General features: G+C 39.9%; 1 protein-coding gene across 5 annotated transcripts in view; it reads right to left on the reverse strand.

Annotated features, from left to right (window-relative positions):
- Nucleotides 1–21,144, reverse strand: part of ITPR2 (inositol 1,4,5-trisphosphate receptor type 2) — a 519,932-nt gene that overhangs the window by 54,119 nt on the left and 444,669 nt on the right. For all 5 annotated transcript variants that reach the window (XM_024256738.3, XM_054527007.2, XM_054527008.2 and 2 more), the window contains 2 exons: nt 10,451–10,581; nt 9,152–9,317 (listed from right to left, as the gene is read on the reverse strand). In XM_024256738.3, the coding sequence (XP_024112506.2) occupies nt 9,152–9,317; nt 10,451–10,581 (297 nt within the window). The remainder of the gene's footprint in view (nt 1–9,151; nt 9,318–10,450; nt 10,582–21,144) is intronic.

Raw genomic sequence — 21,144 nt, forward strand, 5'->3', positions numbered from 1 at the left:
TTTCCTCTCTTTTTCTTATAGTGCTTACCACCTCCTTATAGACTGAATATAGCCATATCAAAGTTATGAAATTAAATTGGATTACATCTCTAAGATAAAGAGGTAAAATGATTGTGTAAGAAAAAGCCTGTCTGATAATCAGCAAAGGAGAAAGAAATGTTATTTCATCCAGCAACTTGGATAAAAATTTATTATGTTTATTATGTATTGTGTTTGTCCTCCCACTAGAGTATAAGAGCCACCTGGGCAGATATATTTCTTTTCTTCACCAACGGTCCCAATAGCTCGGAATGATGTTTGGCACATAGTTGGCACTCAATTAAATACTGATTGATTGAATTAGTAATGTCACTACTAAAATATTGTTCCACTAAAATGGCTATAACCAAAACCAGATAATAATAAGTGTTGGTGAAGATGTGGAGAAATTAGAATCCTCATACACTGCTAACAGAAATGTAAAATAGTGCAGCAGCTACTTTGGAAAACAGTTTGGCAATTCCTCAAATGGTTAAACAGAGAGTTACCACATAACTAAGCATAATCCACTCCTGGGTATATATTCAAGAGAACTGAAAATGTATGTTCACATAAAAACTTGTACATCAATGTTCATAGCAGCATTATTCATAATAGCTAAAAGTGGAAACAACCCCAATGTCAATTAATTAATGAAAGGATAAAATATGGTATATCCATATGACAGGATAATTTTTTACAATAAAAAAGAATGAAGTACTGATACCTGCTACAACATGAACCTTTAAAACATCCTACTAAGTGAAAGTAGCTAGTTGCAAAAGCCCACATATTATGATCCCATTTATATAAAATGTCCAATATAGGCAAATCCACAGAGGCAAAAAGTAGAACTGAGGCAGAGATGGAAGGTTAGGGATCGGATGATGGCTAAAGGGTATGGGGTTTCTTTCTGGGACAATGAAAATGTTGTAAAATCAATTATGGTGATGGATGCACAACTCTGAATATACTAAAAACCACTGAATTGTACATATTAAATGGGTGAATTATATGATGTGTGAATTATATCTCAATAGAGCTATTAACAACAACAACAACAAAACACTAAAAAACAAAAGAGAGAAAAACAAACTAAACAAAACAAACAAAAGAGAGAAAATGTTAAAGTAGATTTTCCCAGAATTCAATTCAAACATCTACCAGTTGCAAGGTAATGGGGCTATAAAAATTAGGTTCTTACTGTCAATTAATCTGTAATACGGTAGAGGAAACAGGCACGTTGTGTTATATTCTGAAGAGGTATAAACTGCCAAGGGACCATAAAGAAGGGCAAAATGAATTCTGATGAGGGTCATTTTAAAAGGTTTCCAAGAGGTGCAAAGCTTGAAAAATCCAGCCTCGGTACATAATATGGTAAGTGGAGAAGAGTTGAATGGTAATAAAAGGTACTTAATTTTTATTGAGCATCTATTGATGCTGACAACTATAAAGATGTCTAAATATGCTATTATAATTACAATAATCCAATCTGACCTTTTAGCATGTGAGGAAATAGATTCAGAATGATTCAATAAATTGCTCAAGTTAATATCTCTATTTAGCGGAAGAGTCAATTAGTATTTAAATAAAAATATTTCTGACTCTAAAGCCCATGTTCCTTTCCCATCTGGGCAGGAGAAATGGCATGGAAAAGCCAGAGATGAAAGTACATGACCTGTTTAGGGGACGTCAATTACTCTGGTGTGGCAGAAAGGGAACATTTGGAGATGCAGATGAAATGATACATCTGGCAGAAACAATGGCAAGCTTTAAACTCAAAGCTAAGGCATCTGTATTTTATTCTGAAAGCTTCTTCTTTTTTTTTTTTTTTTTTTTTTTGACAGAGTCTTGCTCTGTCACCCAGGCTGGAGTGCAGTGGTGCAATCTCAGCTCACTGCAACCTCTGCCTTCCAGGTTTAAGCGATTCTCCTGCCTCAGCCTCCAGAGTAGCTGGGGTTACAGGAATGTGCCACCATGCCCAATTAATTTTTGTATTTTTAGTAGAGATGGGGTTTCACTATGTTGGCCAGGCTGGTCTTAAACTCCTGACTTCAGGTTATATGCTCGCCTCGGCCTCCCAAAGTTGTTGAGATTACAGGCATGAGCCACCATGCCTGGCCTATTCTGAAAGCTTCTGAGTAGAAACTAGTGTATTCAGAGCTATACTCCAAGTCATTCCTGTGGCAGGATTCAGGGGAAGATTGGGATAAGAGATTAAGGATGCAAGACCCAGGCACCAGGGCAGTGGAGGGGGAAATGTAAAAGAGGGAAACTGGTTGTCTTTCATCTTCATAAGTTCTTGCTCTATAAGCTTCATCATCCATTCTCACGGTTTTACCATCATCTTGCTGATGTTTTCTCAATCTTTATCCCCAGTACTGACCTTTCTTCTGAACTTCCATTCCTTTTTCCAGCTGCCTGCTGGATATATCCACCTGGATAGCTTGTGGGGATGTCAAACTTAACTTGTCAAAAATGTGTTTCTTGAGCCCTCTTCTTCGTCTCTGTTAAAGAAGTCCTTGTTGACCAGGGAACTTGAAGTCATTCTTGGACTCATGCACTGACATTCCACTCAGCACAGTTCTTGTAGTCATGCTGACTTTCTCACCATTCGCCAAATACACCAAGACACCTTCATCTACTCTCTTTTCTGCCTTCCAAGTATTCCTTCTTCAAGACTCAGCTTCCCCACTTCCACCACCGACTCCCACAGACACAACCAGTTGTTTGACCTTCTGGGCCCATAACACTTCACTATGAAAATATGCCTGTTTCCATCTTAGCCTCTACCATTTTACTGTCTGACTCATTTTTGCATTACCAGCACCTGGCAGTGTCTGGAGAACAGTAGGCATGCAACTAAATTTGACAGAATAATAAAATAAATGAATAAGAGAGACTGAAGAGGCATTTTTGAATGAAAACTTGAAAGGGCTTGATGTCCAATTAGAGATATAGATTTAGGAAGATGGAGAAATCAATAATGACTCTGAATTTTCTGACTTGAATGACTTGAGTTTATGATACTTGAATGACTGAGTTTATGATAATATCGCCACAGCAAGATACCCTATCCTTAGAATAGGAATTCTGACCTACCATCAAATCCTTTCTCCATTCTGTTGTTTTGTCACACCTGGTCTTTCGACATCTCTTTCTTACTGGATCTTCAGCCTCTAGTAACTCAATGTTCCTAATTAATATGGATGCAAGAGCTAATCTGTGTCTCTGCTTCCTGCTCAGCTCTGTCATCTGCTAATCCTCACCCTCCAGGGCCACTTTCTGGATCACTAGCTATTGTTTTCTGAGTCATGTTTCACTTTCAAACATCTGGACATTGTCTTCAAGGCTGGGAAAGTTCCAACTAGGTCCATTGCCTGTCACAGAATCTACATCCTCTTGTCCTACTCTGGGTGTCCCTTGGCACACACCTGGAGCCAGTTCTCTCCTACTATGGAGATTCTCTCCTTTGTTATTTGGTACTATGTCCTTCTTTGGATCACAACTTCACATCCAACTTTACCAGGAACCATGTCCGGACCAGTCACTATTTTATAGCCTACTAGCACAACCCCCAAATATCGCAACCATTTAAATCATTATTGTAACTAAGTTCTCCTAACATATATGAGATGAATTATATCATTTGTGTGGTTGGAGCTTCTGGGAATGAATGCATATCTAGATATACATTATCATAATGCTTCTTATATGTTTCTGCTCAAGGTCCTTTAAGGGAAGGGAGCAGAAAATGTATACCTTTCTGTTACTGAGGTTACAGAAAGTAGCAGCGAAAAGTACCTGAAGCCAATTATTCATTTTTTAAAAAAGTTTCTATTTTATTCTAAATATTCACGCTGAATTTGTTCTATTTTACAATATTCTATTTGTTCTAATATAAAAATACTATTTAAATTTACACTTAGGTTAAATTACTTAAGTGTTCCCTCAGATTTTTGAATAAACGTGAAGCTTCTAGAAAACAGACAATATTGATCTTACATCTCTTAGTGCATCCTGCAATGTCACCCTACATTCCTGTGGGCAGCACTCCACAGAAACAATACCCTGCATGTAACAAAATCTGGAGCCACCTTGAATCAGCACACCTGCTGTCTGCAGTATATACAATCTCAATATTTTATCTGCCTTTTGTAGATTATAAGCCAGAGAAGTATAGAGACAATATCAGCCTGAGGCTGACTTACTGGATAGTCATTCATTAAGCAAATATTTATGGATGTTCACCAATGCAAATTATGAAAGCAAAAAAAAAAATGGATAAGACACGGATCTGGTTCTCTTAAAGAAGAGAAATTAACATGTGTTGAGGGCGGACCCTCAGTTAAGCCTCGTGCTAGAGATTTTGATATACATGATCTCAATTATACTCATCACAACACCAAACCATGGCATTATATTCCTCATTTTCCAGGTGAGGGAACAATAGCTCAGGATGATTAGAAATTTGGCCAAGATCACATAGCTAGGATGCAGAACCAGTGTAGACCTATGACTACTTGACTATAAAGTTCATGCATTTTCTTTGATGTGAAAATGCATGGCATCCAGCAGAGGTGATCAGACAACAGAAATATGTACAGTGCCATATAGCTAAGTGTGATGTGAGGAATTTAGGGGCAGATGTGTGAGATCGGAGAAGACTTCTAGAACAATGGCATTAGAGCTGGGCCTCAGAGAGAGAGCAGGAGTTCAACAGTGTAGGAATTGGGGCATTCCAAATGAAATTGTTCTCTCACAACTAAGAATACATGGAGAGTCTGGGAAGTTAAAGGTAAGTAATGTAGTTGCCCTGGAACTTGAGCTATAAATGGGAGAACGATGGGGGAGAAGGTAGGCAAAAAAAGAAGGGGCCAGATTGTGGGGTAGCTTAGATGCCAGGAAAATTCAAGTTACAGAGTTATAGACTGTGCAATGTTATTGATGGCTTTTTGAGTAAAGAAATGATTAATTAAAAGTGGAAAAATTAGTCTGGCAACACCGAGCAGACCATTTGGGGTTGTGAGCCTGGGTTAGCCTGAAAAACTAAGATGTGGCTGCGGGAATGTGTGGAAGCATGTGGGTGAGATTGTGAAGGTGGGTTCATTAGCGCATGGTAGCTAGGGCACCTGGAAGAGAAAAAAGGAGATGCTAAACATGATGGTGCGGTTCCCTCAGATAAAAGGCACTGTGGGATATTACTAATAGCTATATGGATGTCAGGATAAAGAGCTAGGCTAGAGGAGGGAGACAGAAAGGGATGGTGGACTGGCTTCAGACATGGCCGGTTTGGCTGCCGGGAAGACATGTCTAACTGTCCAGTGAGTGACTGAAAACAGAGGGGAAAGCCTGGGGAAAGGTTGGAGCTGAGCATGCATACTTGGCAATAATCTGCATAAAAGTGATGTCAAAGAGGAGAACAGAGAGGAGACAAGGAGTCAAGGGCAAAATCAAAACCTCCTATTAAGGGGTTTTGGGAGAAGGAATAGGACCCTGTGACCAAGAAAAAGCAAGCAGAGGGAGAAGAAAAGGTCAGCGGGAAGTTAACAGTGAGATTCAAGAACACTTCAAGTTGTTGATGACAGTTATTGTGATGTTTAAAGGAATTTATAGGTGACTGGCTTTTTAATAACTGTGAAAAGCCAAAGAGAATTCTGACCGAGAAGGGAAAGCTTAGAGGGGCAGGAATCATGGGTAAGCAATGGGCTTATGTTGCTGTTCATGTTTTTGGTAAAAATATGGGAGACAATATCATGTCTTAGAATGAGGCTTCCAGCCTCTGGTCCATTCTTCCAAAGAGCATCTCTTTCAGAGGTAGTGTACCAACATGATGATGATTATGACCATGAAGAAAAGGGCATGGAGGAAGAAGCAGTGCAAAAGAAAGACCACGAGATATACAGAGAGGTTTCTGAGGGCAGCATCATTCTCCTGTATGGGACTCACACTTCTAAACAACAGCTTGGCCCCATAACGCTATACGCTTCCACCAGGATCTGTCCTCAGGCTTGGTTATGCTTGAATGAGAACCTGTCACTTTGTCATTTTAGAACAGGATAGCTGAGTGGACTTTTGAGTTAGGTAGTCCTCCATTCAAATCTTGGCTCTTCTGCTTACCAACTGGATGTTGATGGGAGCCGAGTCTCTGTTCCCATGTTTGTAAAGGAGTGGTAATATACATCATACATAGTATTCATTTTTTAAGAATAAAATGAAAAGAAATACCTAAGTAAAAAGCCAGACATGTAGTAAGTATTCAATAAATAGTCATTTAAAAATTTTTTTATGATAAGGCTGAAAGAGGACAGAGCTCCAGGTGAGGTGACCCAAGGGAAGAGAGGATCATCCTTAGAAAGGCTGAAGGATCTGCTGAGAAGAAAAGAAAGGAGACACACATACATCTATTGTGAAGAAATGGAGGTGGTGATAGCTGTCACATAAAGAGAAAAATAGAAAAAAAATACAGGGTGTGGGTTATTTTTCTATAAAGGTAGGAGGAGGTATATTATCTTCCAAGGTTGATGGAGTGTCCTCTCAGCCTCTTCCCGATCTCTCTCAGTTTCCTTCTAGCAAATCTCTACTCAGCACTGCACAATCCACTCTACCTAAATTCACCAAAGCCTCCTAAATGAGAAATCAGATGGCTTTTTAGGTCATGTTACTGGCTTTCTCTGCTTGGGCAGAGTTGATAACGAATTCATTTCTTTCCAAGGCTGTTTTCTCCCCTCTCTTCCACAGGACACCCCTTCCTGCTTCTCCTCACACCATTCTGACTTGGTACTCCAAGTTGTTGGTGTGTGCTCCTCTTTCTCTCCTAAGTCTTCAAAGCTGGGGCTTTCCACTTGTAGTCTCTCTGCTTCTCTTCTCACTCGGACACCCTCCTCCACACTCCAGATTTCACTATTACATATAGGCTGAGGATTCCCCAGTTACAGTCCCCAGTGAAGACTCAATCTCTGAGGCTCAGACTCATGAATTAATCTGTGCTGTATCCCACTGGGGTGGGTCAGTACACACTCAATTTCAGGATTCTCAAAGTTAAACTCGGCATATTTCTACCTAAATTGTTTTTTTTCATCTATTCTCAAGCTCAATCACTTCTTAGTACTACCATCCACTTGGGCATCCCAGCTATCTTTCATATCCTTTCCTAAGCATCAAGATTTAAAGATTTGATCTCCTAAATATTTCTTGACTCTGCCTTCTATCCTTAATACTGCCACCACTAACTCTGCTGCTTTCATTACCTTTCGCTTGGACTGTGGTAATGACCTCCTACCTGATGACTGTGCTTCTGGTACTGTTTCCTGATGAATGACCTCCCAAAGCTGCCATAGTGCTCTAAAGCAAAAAAAAATAGACCCTGCGGTGTTCTACTTAAAATTCTTTAATGGTTCATCTTCCCCTGTAAGTCCGGATGATAAAGTCCAAACGGCCTAATATAAAAGGCCATGCGTGGTCTGGCCAACCTCATCTCTTAGCATGACCTGCTCTGAACTTTACGTCAGCAACACTGAGCTGCTTTAGAGTAAGTGAAGACCCTTGTACTGTTCTTCCACCTCCACGACTTTGCTTATCCTGGCCTTTCTGCTTGTACTCACTTTGATCTGGCAACCTCTCCCTTTCATCTTTTACCACCAGCTCAGTCACTATCTCTTCTAAAGGCTTTCCTGACCCTTCTTTCTCACTCCCTACCCCATGCTGGAGAGGTATCCCTCCTCTGGGTACCTGCAGCTTCCTGTAAACTTCTCTACCATTTCCTTCAATGCATGAGATAGCAAGGCTATTTATTGTGTTTGTATCCCAAAATAGATCATGAACACCCCAAAACAGGGAATGACCACTTTCTATTTGTTTCCACTGAATATACCATAATATTACACATTATTACCTGGTACACCCACAACTGTTGGAGGAAGGTAGAAAAGGTTTGGAGAGCCATTGAGGTGAATGAAACACTCAACAAAAGTTGAAGCAAGGAGAGAATGAAATGTATTGAGGACCCAATTTGTTACACACAGTAACGTTGCAGTGAACCCTTAGGCTTGTTTTGCGACTATCACCAACAGATTTTTTTCAGCCTAATGTGGAAACAAGGAGGGTGAATGAAACCTAGAGTGGGTGATCACCCAAAGAGGAGGATGGATTCTAGAGTGCCAAGAGACCAGCTACAAAGACAACTGAAGCCAGAAAGAGGTGATGGGTACAGAGAAGAGGGCAGAGCTGAGGGGGACGATGAAGGCGATGAGAAGGAAGGAGAAGGCTGTGTGCCCTAGGAGAGATGATGATGGGAGAACGGGAGAGGAGTGGTGTGTATATGTGTGTGTGTGTGTGTGTGTGTGTGTGTGTGTGTAAGAGAGACAGAGAGAGAGTAATTAAAAACTGAGAGAAGGGCCGGGTGCGGTGGCTTACACCTGCAATCCCAGCACTTTGGGAGGCCGAGGCGGGTGGATCACCTGAGGTCAGGTGTTCGAGACCAGCCTGGCCAACATGGCGAAACCCCGGCTCTACTGAAAATACAAAAATTAGCCAGGCATGGTCGTACGTGCCTGCAGTCCCAGCTACTCGGGAGGCTGAGGCAGGAGAATCACTTGAACCCGGGAGGCAGAGGTTGCAGTGAGCTGAGATCATGTCACTGCACTCCAGCCTGGGTAACAGAGCGAGACTCCATCTCAAAATAACAAACAAACAAACAAACAGAGAGAAGGCTCAGTTCAGAATCCAAAACATAGTGATGTCAGTGAGTAGAAGTTCAAGCTGCTGGAAAATCATATTTGGATTCATATTCTAACAAAATTAAATGTGATTCTGTTGCATAATAAATATGTTACTGTGATTAAAAACCTGTTTGCCAGTTGGTGAAACCTTTTGGCATTTTGTATCACATTTCTATAGTCACAGAATCAGGTAAATCACAGAAATAATGACAGGATAGCTTTGGGGTATAATTCCTCCCTCTATTTATAGAAGCAGAGAATTCCAGTCTAATGCTCAGTTACATATCTGAATTTTATCCAACCTTCATTTTGAAATAATTTTTCCAAAAGCATGAAAAATAAAAATCCCTCTAGCCCCTCTTTCCTGCAAACAGTTTATTCATCTATTGTTTTAGCATCTGCAGAACACTTACCACAGATGAAACAAGTTGTCTTTAGAATTTCTTCTTTTTTCTGTTTTTCGCTTCTGAGATCAGCAAAAGTATCGATGATAACACCAAAAATCAAGTTCAGAACAATAATGATAACAATGAAATAAAAAAGAAGGTCATAAACCACTCGGGCAGCAAACAAGGGCTCCTGAAATAAAAATTTAAAAAAATGTGTGTGCATATATATATATATATATATATATATATGCACACACACACACTTTCTAGGCATATTGATTGAGCACACTGTCTAGCATACAGAGTATATTCAATAAATGTTTGTGAAATGAATATAAATAGTATCCCAAGTTGGAAAAATAAGGCTCACTTCCCATCTTTACTTTAAGTGTTGTAAGAAAAACTTCCCAGCCTATTTCCAGAACCACTTACATTTCTCTAGGACTGATACATGTCTTTCCCACAGTGGTGGGACTTCGCTTTCTTTAGAAAGGACTTTATTATGCCATTCTGCTAAATGCACTTTGGCACAGTGGTCTCCTATCCCAGACATTACAGAAAAGGCAGTTAAATGTCAATTCCAAAAGTCAGTGATTGGGGAGCTAAGGAAGACCTAACGACTTGTCAATTTCTGGAGTAGGCTTTATTCTTGCCCATACAGGATCAAGTATATATAGCTCCTTCTTATTTCTACCTGATGAACAGTGTTAAAATGCAAATTAGAGACAAGGCAATCCAGTTTTTTAACAGAAGAGGAACCTGAGGTTAAGAGGTTAGATGATTTGACAATATGATACAACTGGCTGGAGCAGAGCTAAGATTCTTCAAGTTCCTGGCCTGGCACTCAAGATTTTGCAGCTAGTGAGAAGTGTTTCCACTTCGCCATTTTAATATATGAAATTCTGTTAGAATTTGCTCAAATATTATATTTATCATAGATAAATGATGGAGGCTATTCCTATGCAGAAGCAAAGAGTAAATCTTCATGCTCAAGAAACCTGATAGGCAACAGGCAACCTCGATTATGTTATTTGTGTAACAATCAACTCCTATATAAAGTTCGCAGTCATGATTTCATTGCTGTAATACAATACACAGATTAACTTGGAAACATTTCACAACTCTACGAACACACGAAGAGTTGTAGTACATCAGCTATGTAATCCTAGCAAACAATTAATTGGCTTTAACAGCCATGGTTATACTTTTAAAGCAAATGGTACAATATATTTTCCTGAAAACCAAAACCAAATTATAAATGCTGTGAAGAAAGGTTTAAAAAAAAGGTGTGCTCCTTGAAAAAATACTTTTACTCTGGCTTACATCTTTCGATGGCCTTCTTAGCACATCCCCCACACCACCGCCATTCCTGAGGCCCTGATTCAGCACGGTGACAATGCACATAAGGAGAGTGTCACACGTCCTTTCAATTCCATCTTCATACTCTTCATCAGCTATAAAAACACATACAAATATATGATATAAAATTATGTAAAAATATATAAAATAAAATACACACAAAATGAAATATACATACAATAAACATACATACATATACATAAGCATGTAAATTTATATATACACATATGTAAATATACGTACAATAAATATACCTAAATATACATAAAATAAAAGAGACATACAAATGTATATGAATATAATATTAAAAACAGTATAGCAAACTTACATTTTAAAAAAATACTATTACCTCCTTCCAAAGGGCTATTTCTAATTGTGCCGTGACACAACTTTTGGAAGTCACACAGCATCTGTTCCATATGTGGCAGCACATGACTGACACATAATGATGAAGCCACATATGTAATGTCCTCAAATATTTTGTTTCTTCTATAGGTAGAAAATAACAGGGCAAAAAGCACAAAACATAAGGCTCACATTCATTGTGCTTGTTATGGTAGGAAGAGATTGTGGCAAAACCTGGAAACACAGCCACGTTACCCAGGAGGCAAAAGGACTGCAGGGGAGAGAGCGTGAACAAGGAAGCTTGCCTGGCTTCCAATTCTGCTCTGTTCCCACACTGGGACTCAGGCAAGTTGCTGAACCTTAGGATCCTCATCTGTAAAATGGGGAGAGCCGTTTGGGGGTTATACTCTTCAGAGGGTTGTTTAAGAATTATATTTAGCGGTCCTGGGGCAGTGGCTAATGCCTGTAATCCCAGCACTTTGGGAAGCCGAGGCGGGTGGATCACTTGAGGTCAGGAGTTCCAGACCAGCCTGGCCAACATGGAGAAACCCCATCTCTACTAAAAATCAAAAATTAGCCAGGCATGGTGGTGTGTGCCTGTAATCCTAGCTACTAGGGAAGCTGAGGCAGGAGAATCACTTGAACTCGGGAGGTAGAGGTTGCAGTGAGCCAAGATCACACCACTGCATTCCAGCCTGGGTAACAGAGCAAGACTCTGTCTTTAAAAAAAAAAATACATTTAGGGTATGTAAAATATTATACTTTGCACAGAGATTGGCATACACACAATAGTTGCTTAAAAATTGGGGCAGATATTATTTCATTATTGCGGTTAAATGTCTAAGCTTTCTTGAGGACCAACCTGGAGCTCTTGATAAGAAGCACAATGTATTTATGTGAAAAATTCTATTTAGGGATAAAGGGGGAAAGAGAAAAAGATATAATGTGACACAAAAATTCCTATTCTTATTTTGTTTAAAGGTATTGGGATACAACTTGAAACATAATTTCTTAGCCATTTAAAATAGTGAAAAATTAATACTAAGTTGGATATTAGAATCAGAAATTCCTAACACTGGCAAACGACCAGAAAATGTATTTCTCTCACTACAGGGTTAAAGAACCATGGGGGTGATAAATTTTGGGATTATGCAGCCACAATATTCACGTCAAGGCGTGAGTATAAAAACAACAAGAACAATTCAGTCCAACTTTATCTGTGTGCTTCATGCCTACAGTGCCTTTGATACTTTGTTAAGAAAAGGCTAATTTTCCTCTTCTGAGCCGACTTTATTTTAACATCCTATGGATAAGGGATCCTGATATTTTTACTTTCTTTGGAGCTGTTTCCTTTTAAAACATGCTGGGATACACCTTGAGAGGAGGGCTGAAGTCAGAGATGAAGGTGCGAGTGCAAAATGCAGCATCAGAGACATCGGCAGAATCTGTGCTTGGTCACTTACCTTAGCGCTGAGTCCAAGGCACATTCTGATTTAAAAAGTAGGAGAACTAGAACTCCTTTGGAGGAAGGAGAAATAGGGAAGAGGTAGGACCTGTGGTGAGAGCAATCAGAGCAGCAGTGCAGACAAGGAAGCCAGACCAAGGGTGGGGGAAGCTCAGTCTGGAAGGTGCTAGTGAGGTCCCCCCATACACGGCATAGACGCCAACATGATGGCTGAGAAGAATATGAGGAAAAAGAGTCAGAAATGTGTAAGAGAGCAAAAGGAGCTTTTAAGGGGAAAAATCATTTTCCAATAATCAGGTCATGTGGAGCATGTCTACATGCTACCTTGCCACAACTGGACTTTCCATCACTACCGTCTATCTAGTGTCACGATCTGCATTCATTTATTCATTCAGGAACTACCTGGTCATGTCACAACAAGTGTTTGCTGAAGGCTTAGTAAATGCCAGATTAATCAGCACATAAACGCTACAGGAGAGGGCTTCTACCTCTCTCCAAGAATTTGGAAATAAGATTGTTTGTTCTCTAAGAGGTGAGTTCAGTAAAATCCACGCACAATTCATGTGATTAGCCATTGTGAAATAAAGTGAATTGGCTGAAAAATCTATAATGAGAGAACTGGTTTTCTGTGTGGCGTGTAAATGGAAGGAGAACACCCTGGTCAGGTCAATGCCAGCAATCATCCTGCTCAAGATAATCAGTACACAGGCATGCTGATTTTATAGAGAAGCCTCTATACCCTCGGTTAATAAGGTTCTACCTTCGTGAGATGCAGCCACTCTCAATATGGTAAGCCAAGTTCCCAGGCATCCAGCCTGAAAGTCAGGCTCTGAGTCATGGTAAATTCATCTAGTAAATGCCACCTTGTGGTTACCTGTGTAATCAGCTGGCCTTGCCCATGCCACACCTGCCTCCTTTCACTACTCCAACAGCCGCTGGATGAGGTGCTAGGAATATATGGGAGAAGGATGGAAGTGTCCCATCTGTAGAAAATTTATGGTCCCTAGGAAAGGTGGATCAGCAGCTGAACAAGGGCAGTGCAGTATCACAGGATGCTGCGGAGGCAAAACAGATGCACATCTCACAGATGGGGGCTTCAGTATCCTGAAGGGCGTATCACCTGAGTTGGATTTTGAAAGAGGGTCATGATTGGCCAGTAAAATCAATGAGGGAAGACATTCCAGGCAGGTAACACAGGACGAGCAAAGGCAAACAGGCACAAAAGCATGCGGGGTGTTTTGGGAAACTCAGGAAGATGGGAATGTTGAGCCTTTGGTAAATGCAGAAGGGTGTGGGAGGTAACAGAAGAAATGCAAGAGGGTACCAGGTCATGAGGAGACTCATACATCAAGCTGAAGAATTTAAACTTAATCTTGAAATTAGGGGGAGGCACTGGAAGACTTTCAACAGGGTAAGTTGGCTGTCCAGCCAGTTGGTGAAATAGTACAAGATAAAACATGTACAAGACAAATTAGCATGTGGTAGAAGACACAGAAGTGGAAGCCAGGCATGGTGATACACGTGTGTAGGCCCCGCTACTCAGAAGGCTGAAGGGGGAGCGTCACGTGAACCCAAAAGTTGGAGACTGCAGTGAGCTATAATCACACCACTGCACTCCAGCCTGGGTGACAGAGAGACTCTGTCTCTAAAAAAAACAAGCAAACAAACAAAAATGCAGAAGTAGCAGTGGTGCAAAGAGATAGAAATAGGGAGAGAAACTGTACACAGATAATTAGAGGGGAGTCCCTCTAATTAATGTAGACTCTATATTAAGTAGTAGAATCGAGTTTGCCTTGACTCATCAATGTACTAAGACTTGAGTAGAAAGGCATCTCACGTGCCACGGACAGAAAGCCCCAGAGGTAGAAAAATGTATGCTTGTACGATGAACAGCAAATAAACCAGTAAGTATGGGTGAGAGGAGTGGAAGACGAAGCTGGAGCGATAAACTGGGAGCTCTCTGTGAAGCTGTAGGGAGTTTGGATTTTATTGGGAGGGTAATGGAGCATCATGGAAAGCCTGAGTTGGGGTAGGGGAGGAAATATTCAAGGCAGTGATTTCTGACAAATAGTCTACTGGTGATATACTGGGTGAATTGAAGAGGAAAGAATGACTGGAGGTGGAAAGACCACTTAGGAGGCAGTTGCAATAATTCAGGCATGATGTTCTATGAGCCTCAACCAGGGTAATGGGAGAGAAGAGGCAAAGGATGAATGAAAGGAAGCTGGCAGAACTGTAGGCAGAAGGGAGAAGGCAGCATTAAATACAACTCTGAGGCCTCCCAGCCATGGGTGACTTAGGAAAAGGATCGTCCCATTAGACATAGAAATAGACCACTTAGAAGGAAGAACTGGATGTAGGGTGTTGCGATGAAGGCAAGGAAAGCATCTCAGATGATTTGTATGTTTATAGAATGAGAAGACAATAAAACGTTTTTAAAAGTCAGAGAGGACAAGAGAGTTCAGAGGATACTGTGATCCAAATCAAGGAAGACAATAATTTTAAAGACGTCAAAATTGCAGAATAGTCAAAGGCAATGAGAAGCAAAAAAAATGGTCACTGGATTAAACAACAGGGTCATCAGGAAACAGAAGGAAGAAGGCAAATAGTAGAGAAAAAGCAGTGCAGAAATTAAAGGAGAGAGGGCCGGTCAATTGTTTTATAGGGAAATTTGGTACTGAAGGAAGGAGACTAGTAGTTTCCTAGGAGTTTCAGGGAATAAGAAAACCCAGAGGAAGGTTGGATTAGGACCTAAGATGTGTGTAGGAAGAGAGAGAGAGAAGAGATGATGACAAGGAAAAGATTTCAGATGTAAGAACAATGGTCCAGCTGATGGTGGCCCGGAAGTAATGATAAACACAGGGGTAGTTATAAAAGAAGGGAGAAGGCCAGGTGCGGTGGTTTATGCCTGTAATCCCAGCACTTTGGGAGGCTGAGGCGGGCAGACTACCTGAGGTCAGGAGTTCAAGATCAGCCTGGCCAACATGGTGAAACACTGTCTCTACTAAAAATACAAAAATTAGCTGAGCGTAGTGGTGCAAGCCTGTAATCCCAGCTGCTCAGGAGGCTGAGGCAGGAGAATCACTTGAACCTGGGAGGCGGAGGTTGCAGTGAGCCGAGATCGTGCCATTGCACTCTAGCCTGGGCAACAAGAGCAAAACTCTGTCTCCAAAAAAAAAAGAAGAAGAAGAAGGAGGAGGAGGGAGAGAGAACATGTTGCTTATAAACAAAAGGAAAGAATTAATGAAAATAGACTTTTAATGTGGAGACATTTAAAAGAACTAAATATATACCTATGAAGAACTTAGAACAGTGCTTGGTGTATAGTTAGGACTCAATACATGCTAGCTATCATAATTATCATTACTGAGAGATAGTGGTTAAATCTCATGAAAAGTTTTGGTTTTAAAACAATAAACAAATTCTATACTTGAATTCTATGAGGTTAAAGAATCCTCATTTTCAGTTGACAAGTAAAATACAGTATGTTTTCTTAATTTATAATGCAAGTAAAATGTTTTATATGAGGGAAGGAATACAAACATATTTTAGTGGCTCTGAAATAGTTCCCTCTAATCTGAGGTGTTAATCTATAAATTTTAAAAAATATTGGCCATGCTTGAATAACGGTATTTAATAATGCCATTTTTCTGCTTTAATAATTAAATTCAGTGTTTGCTATGGTTTCTTAGAAAACAAGGGATTGTGACTGAGACATGTTTGAAAGTATGAGTGCAAATGAACACCTCTTGTGGGTGGAACACCTGAGGTCAGGAGTTCAAGACCAGCCTGGCCAACATGGTGAAACACCTTCTCTACTAAAAATACAAAAATTAGCCAGGTATGGTGGCGCATGCCTGTAATCCCAGCTACTCAGGAGGCTAAGGCAGGAGAATCACTTGAACCCGGGAAGTGCAGGTTGCAATGAGCTGAGATCGTGCCATTGCACTCCAGCCTGGATGACAGAGCAAGACTCCATCTCAAAAAAAAAAAAAAAAAAAAAACCTCTTGCCTGTCAGTCTTAAGCTTTAATTATAATCAATTCATTGGTGGAAATGCTGATTTAAAAAATGTCAACTATATCCAAAATGTCAGTACTGCTGGAAAAATAAATAAATAAGAAGAAATAAAAATTTTAACGAGAAAAAAAATTTAAAACACTGGGGACCCAGTGGGAAGCCAAAATGTAGAATGCATTAAGGCTGACTGGTTTCTGGTATTCATCAATCTCTTCTATTAAAGTAAAATATCCAAACATATTAAATTTGAATTATTCATAAATGTTAAGTGTCTGTGAACTTTGTCCTTTTTTCTGTACATTCGAATGATTTTTACTTATAAGATAATTGTATTTTGTAAATTGTTGCAAAAAGGCCTTGCTTTTTTTTAAGGTGAATATTTTTGTTCAGGAACCAGGGAGGTCTGCAGCAAATGAAATATGAAGTTTTTTTTTTTTTAAACACAGTTGGTTGCCAGTTACTGTGTGAATTTTCTGGCGCTGGGACAATGACCTTCCCTGCATCCACAGGAGCCCTCTGAGGGAGCTGGCCACTCTGCCTCCTAGTCACCGTGAGGCTTGTGATTAAGCTACTGTGTATGTCTGTACCTTTTGTAACGTGAACCTGCTGTCCACAAGGTAACAAACTAAGGCTGTCACAGATGCACACTAGGGTTTGCAAGTTAAAATTTAATCCTGGTCTTAGACATAGAAGTTATTTTTAAATTTAAGTGACACATGCTGCACAACAAACCCCAGGTTCTAGCTTTCACTCTACTTTTGCAGTTCACTACGTGCAGTCAAAATTTAAAAGTGGCAAAAGCTAGCAGATCAAATCCATAACACTTTCAAACACATGAATTTTATCACTTACAATGTCAAATACAAAAAGTGTATGGAAGAAAGAGTAGATTAATACAGGCATTCCTGTATTTTTATTACTGATGTAGGAATACTCCCTAATTGTGAAAAGCTATTGCCACCATCTCTGGCTTCCAGCAGTATCTGTGACACACCTCCAGAGATGAAACTCCTCCACTCTCCAGATGGAATCCTTGCTTTCCTCCCTACTCTGGCAGCTATCCTTACAAAATCATCTCCACCTCTTCCCCCAACTCCTAGCTCTGCTGCAGCCTAAAAGATGGAGACTTTCCCCCAATGTGCCTGGGAGGAACAAGTCACCATTTGTTCATAGGAAGGAGAAATGATGTTCTTTGTGTAATATATTAGGTGAAGTGCAGGTTATAGAGGTTTTCCTGGGAAGCCTTTTATAAGAGTTTGTATTCAGGGTCATGAATAACATCCAAACAGAACAGTTTATCAAGCTTAACATTATTAATATTTTGGGCTAGATGATTCTTTTTTGTGGACTGTCCTGTGCAATGTGGGATGCTTAGTAGCATCCCTGTCCTCTACCCACTAGATGCCAGTAGCACCCCATCCCAGTTGTGACAACAGACATGTCTCTAGACATTGTCAGATGTCCCTGGGGGGTTGGGGTACGGGTGGGGACAAAATCAACTCCAGTTCATAAATACGTAATAGAGAATGTTTATATTCAAGAAATTGTCTTTAGTAGGTATAAAGAAAGGCTTAAAAAATCTATCCAAACATACTCAGTGAAATGAAATAATCTCAAATTTTGGTTAGGGAATAATTTATAGCGATCCTTCAATTAGGAGGCAATAAGACAGAAGGTTGGAACATAGGCTTTGAAATCTATGTTGATATACATTGACTGACTAGCTGTGATCTTGGCAACTTATTTAATGCCTCTTTTCTTAGGGTCCTTACCGAAAATGTAAGGATAACTAGTAGTATCTATCTATCTCACGGGGTTGCTGTGATAATTAAGTGACATAATGCACACAATGTGCTCAGCACAGTACCTGAAATGAGTAAGCCTTCTCCAGGTCCTTGAACATGTCTCAGGGTGTTCACTCTCAGATGTTCCATGTGCCCAGAACACACTTCTCCCTCCTCTTGGCCTGACTAGCTCCTTCTCATCCTTCAAGTCTCAACTTAAGTAATTCCTCTTAGAAATTACTCTCTGTCTAATCTCCCAACAGCCAATCTCTATTGTGATGATCAGTCATAGCACTGTTAGTAATACTCACCTTATCTTATAACTTTTTATGTTTCCCTTACTATAAGTTCTATAAAGGCCAGAATCATGTTTGTTTATTCAACACTGTGTCCTCAACAGCTAGCATGGTGACTGGCCCAGAATAGAGGTTCAACAAATATAACTATGTGAAAAAATGAAGGAAGGAATGACTACACAAGGCTTTTATTATATTAGCATCCTCATCATCAAGGTTTGTACTGAATAGACTTAACTACTCTCACATTTTCTAAAAATATTTACTTTTTAAATTTTAAGATCAAAATGTCACAATAGTAATAACGTATGAAATAATTACAATAGACCGTTTGGTTGAGCATCAACAATCATGCCTGGGGAGTTGTATAAAGCCTAACATTTACATGATTACACAGAGCTGGGCAGCCAACCATCCTGGGAGAGTCTCACACTATGAATGACCTGGAAGACCTCATTCTAGGAGAGTGGCCCTGGCAGTTCTCTCTCTCTGTGCCTTGGGAGCCCTGGCTACCACGCTGTGGGTGAGACTCAGATCCTCTTCTGGGCCCACTGAGTCAGCCCTCTTTGTACACTCTGGAACAACAAGTACTAGCTTTGTTGCTGGTTCACTAGCAAAGCAATATTTTGTCTTGAAATCAAACCACAGTTAAGGTATATTTGCTTTAAAATAAAGGAAACAATATTAAAGAAATATTCAGAGATAGAAGACCAATGCAAGCATAGGGCCACTGATACTTGGAACCATGTTGTTAAAATAAAATATTTGTGTTAATAATAAACTTTTTAACATATTATTTTTTGTACTCTGTTAAGGGGGAAAATGTTGAATTAAAAGAAGAATAAATACTGATGACAACAATCTGAACTTTGAGGTGGCCAAAGAGATCCCAAGAGTCATTTAATTTTACCCAGCTATTTCAACTATGTCCAAGTTTTCAAAATATCTCTTTTTAAAAAGTGACTTTTTAAAAAGTCATGGATAATGATGGAAAATGAGGGACACCTGTAGACCTGAATTTGAGACTGTGACAGACTCTGCAAGCTGCTGAAAAATGCTGTTTGACACCAAGACAAGATACTAAAATGGATCACTAAAGAGACAGTGTGAGTTAGGACTAACCCACACTACCAGTGCATTCAGTACACGTTCAGACTAACCTCAAATTAGAAAAGTAGCAGACATCATGAATCTGGGCTTTGGCAAAAAGTCTTTGATAAAGAGTCTCCTGATATCCTTTGAAAAAAGATAGAGGAATGTGGGCTGAATGATATTAACAGTTTCTTTAAGAGAGATTTCTATGCAACTGAAGAATTGCACAAAATGTAACCATGTCCATGTGAGAGCATGTTCTAGTGCTTAGCACTGCATTGCTGTCCTATGCATTTCTGGCACCTTTAATGGAAATCTTCTAGAACAGAGGTTGGCAAAAAAAAAAAAAAAAAAAAAAAATTCTGTAGCCAGATGGCAACTATCTTAGGCTTACATACAGTTTCCATCACGTTTTTCTTGAAAAAAAAATTTACAATCATTCTTAGCTCAAGGGCTATATAAAACTAGAGCAAGTCATATTTTCCCATGGGACATAGTTTGCCATAGTTTGCCATCCTTGCCATACATCTTCAAGGGTGTATCAAACTTGAGGACATGAAGGAGAATAAATATATTACTTGACAGAATCAGGATCCACACGGACACCATGAGGCTCATGGCACATTAGAACTGGAAGGGACCTGAAACCGAGAGATCATCTGGGCAAAGACCTCCTGTCTATTCACTGGTCAAATTGCAACAACCTGGGATTATGGGCTGGCAGAAATATATAGAAAAATAAAATGCATGGGCTTCTATTTGAAATCCCAAACTCCTAATTATATGAGAACAGGGTGGCTGTTTATGACATGACAGCTGAACCAGTGAAGAATGGCATTTTAGCCAAGAGTCAGCCAAATATGGGTCAAGAGTGTGATGTGGTTCTAAACTCCAGTATCCAGAATAAGACAGCACCTTTTAACTGCTTGCCCTGGAGTGTCATGGCAGTAGTCACTGTTATGGTATGTGAGGAAAGCTGAAGAAATTGGAGGTGTTTAGATTGGAGGATGCAAATCACAGGATTTTAGAAATTGCAGAGCACAATAATGCTATACGAGTCAAGAATGAGCTGGTTCTTACTGTGAGCCTTGACTGGGAGAGCAGGCGGCAGGGGAGAGAAGTGCTGGTGACAGCTGCCCACAGTGCCTATGGCTGCTGGGACACTGGATGGAATGTATTCATGTGCTTAATTCTCTCTTTAGGTCAAGAAGCATAAAATATTTAGTCAGTAGAAGGGTCTATTCATTATTCCTCAAGCAATAGTCCAAGATCTCAAGGAAAAGGCCGTTTAGGAAAGAAAGCACTATCATTACGACCAGACAAACAGTGTGGTCCCAGATGGAAACTGGGGAACTCCACACTTATACTATGCTTAACTCTTTCTTCCCTTATCTGTCCTAAGTCTAACTGTGCCCTCTGTAGATACAACACATCAACTCCTACCAAATCTGCTCCTTTTTGTATATGACAACCCTTAAGATATTTGAAGACATACACTCCCTAAATCTTTGCTGCTTCAGGAAACAGGTCACTAATTTCTTCTACAGTTCATTATATATGACACATGCCATAGTTTCCAGCCTGCCACATCCTATGAGATCAATTCAGAGTTTAAAAAATTATTATTTTTATATGTATGGTTCCATTTGATCCTGTG

The sequence above is a fragment of the Pongo abelii genome, chromosome 10 (genome assembly GCF_028885655.2).
Source record: "Pongo abelii isolate AG06213 chromosome 10, NHGRI_mPonAbe1-v2.0_pri, whole genome shotgun sequence".
Lineage (NCBI taxonomy): Eukaryota > Metazoa > Chordata > Mammalia > Primates > Hominidae > Pongo > Pongo abelii.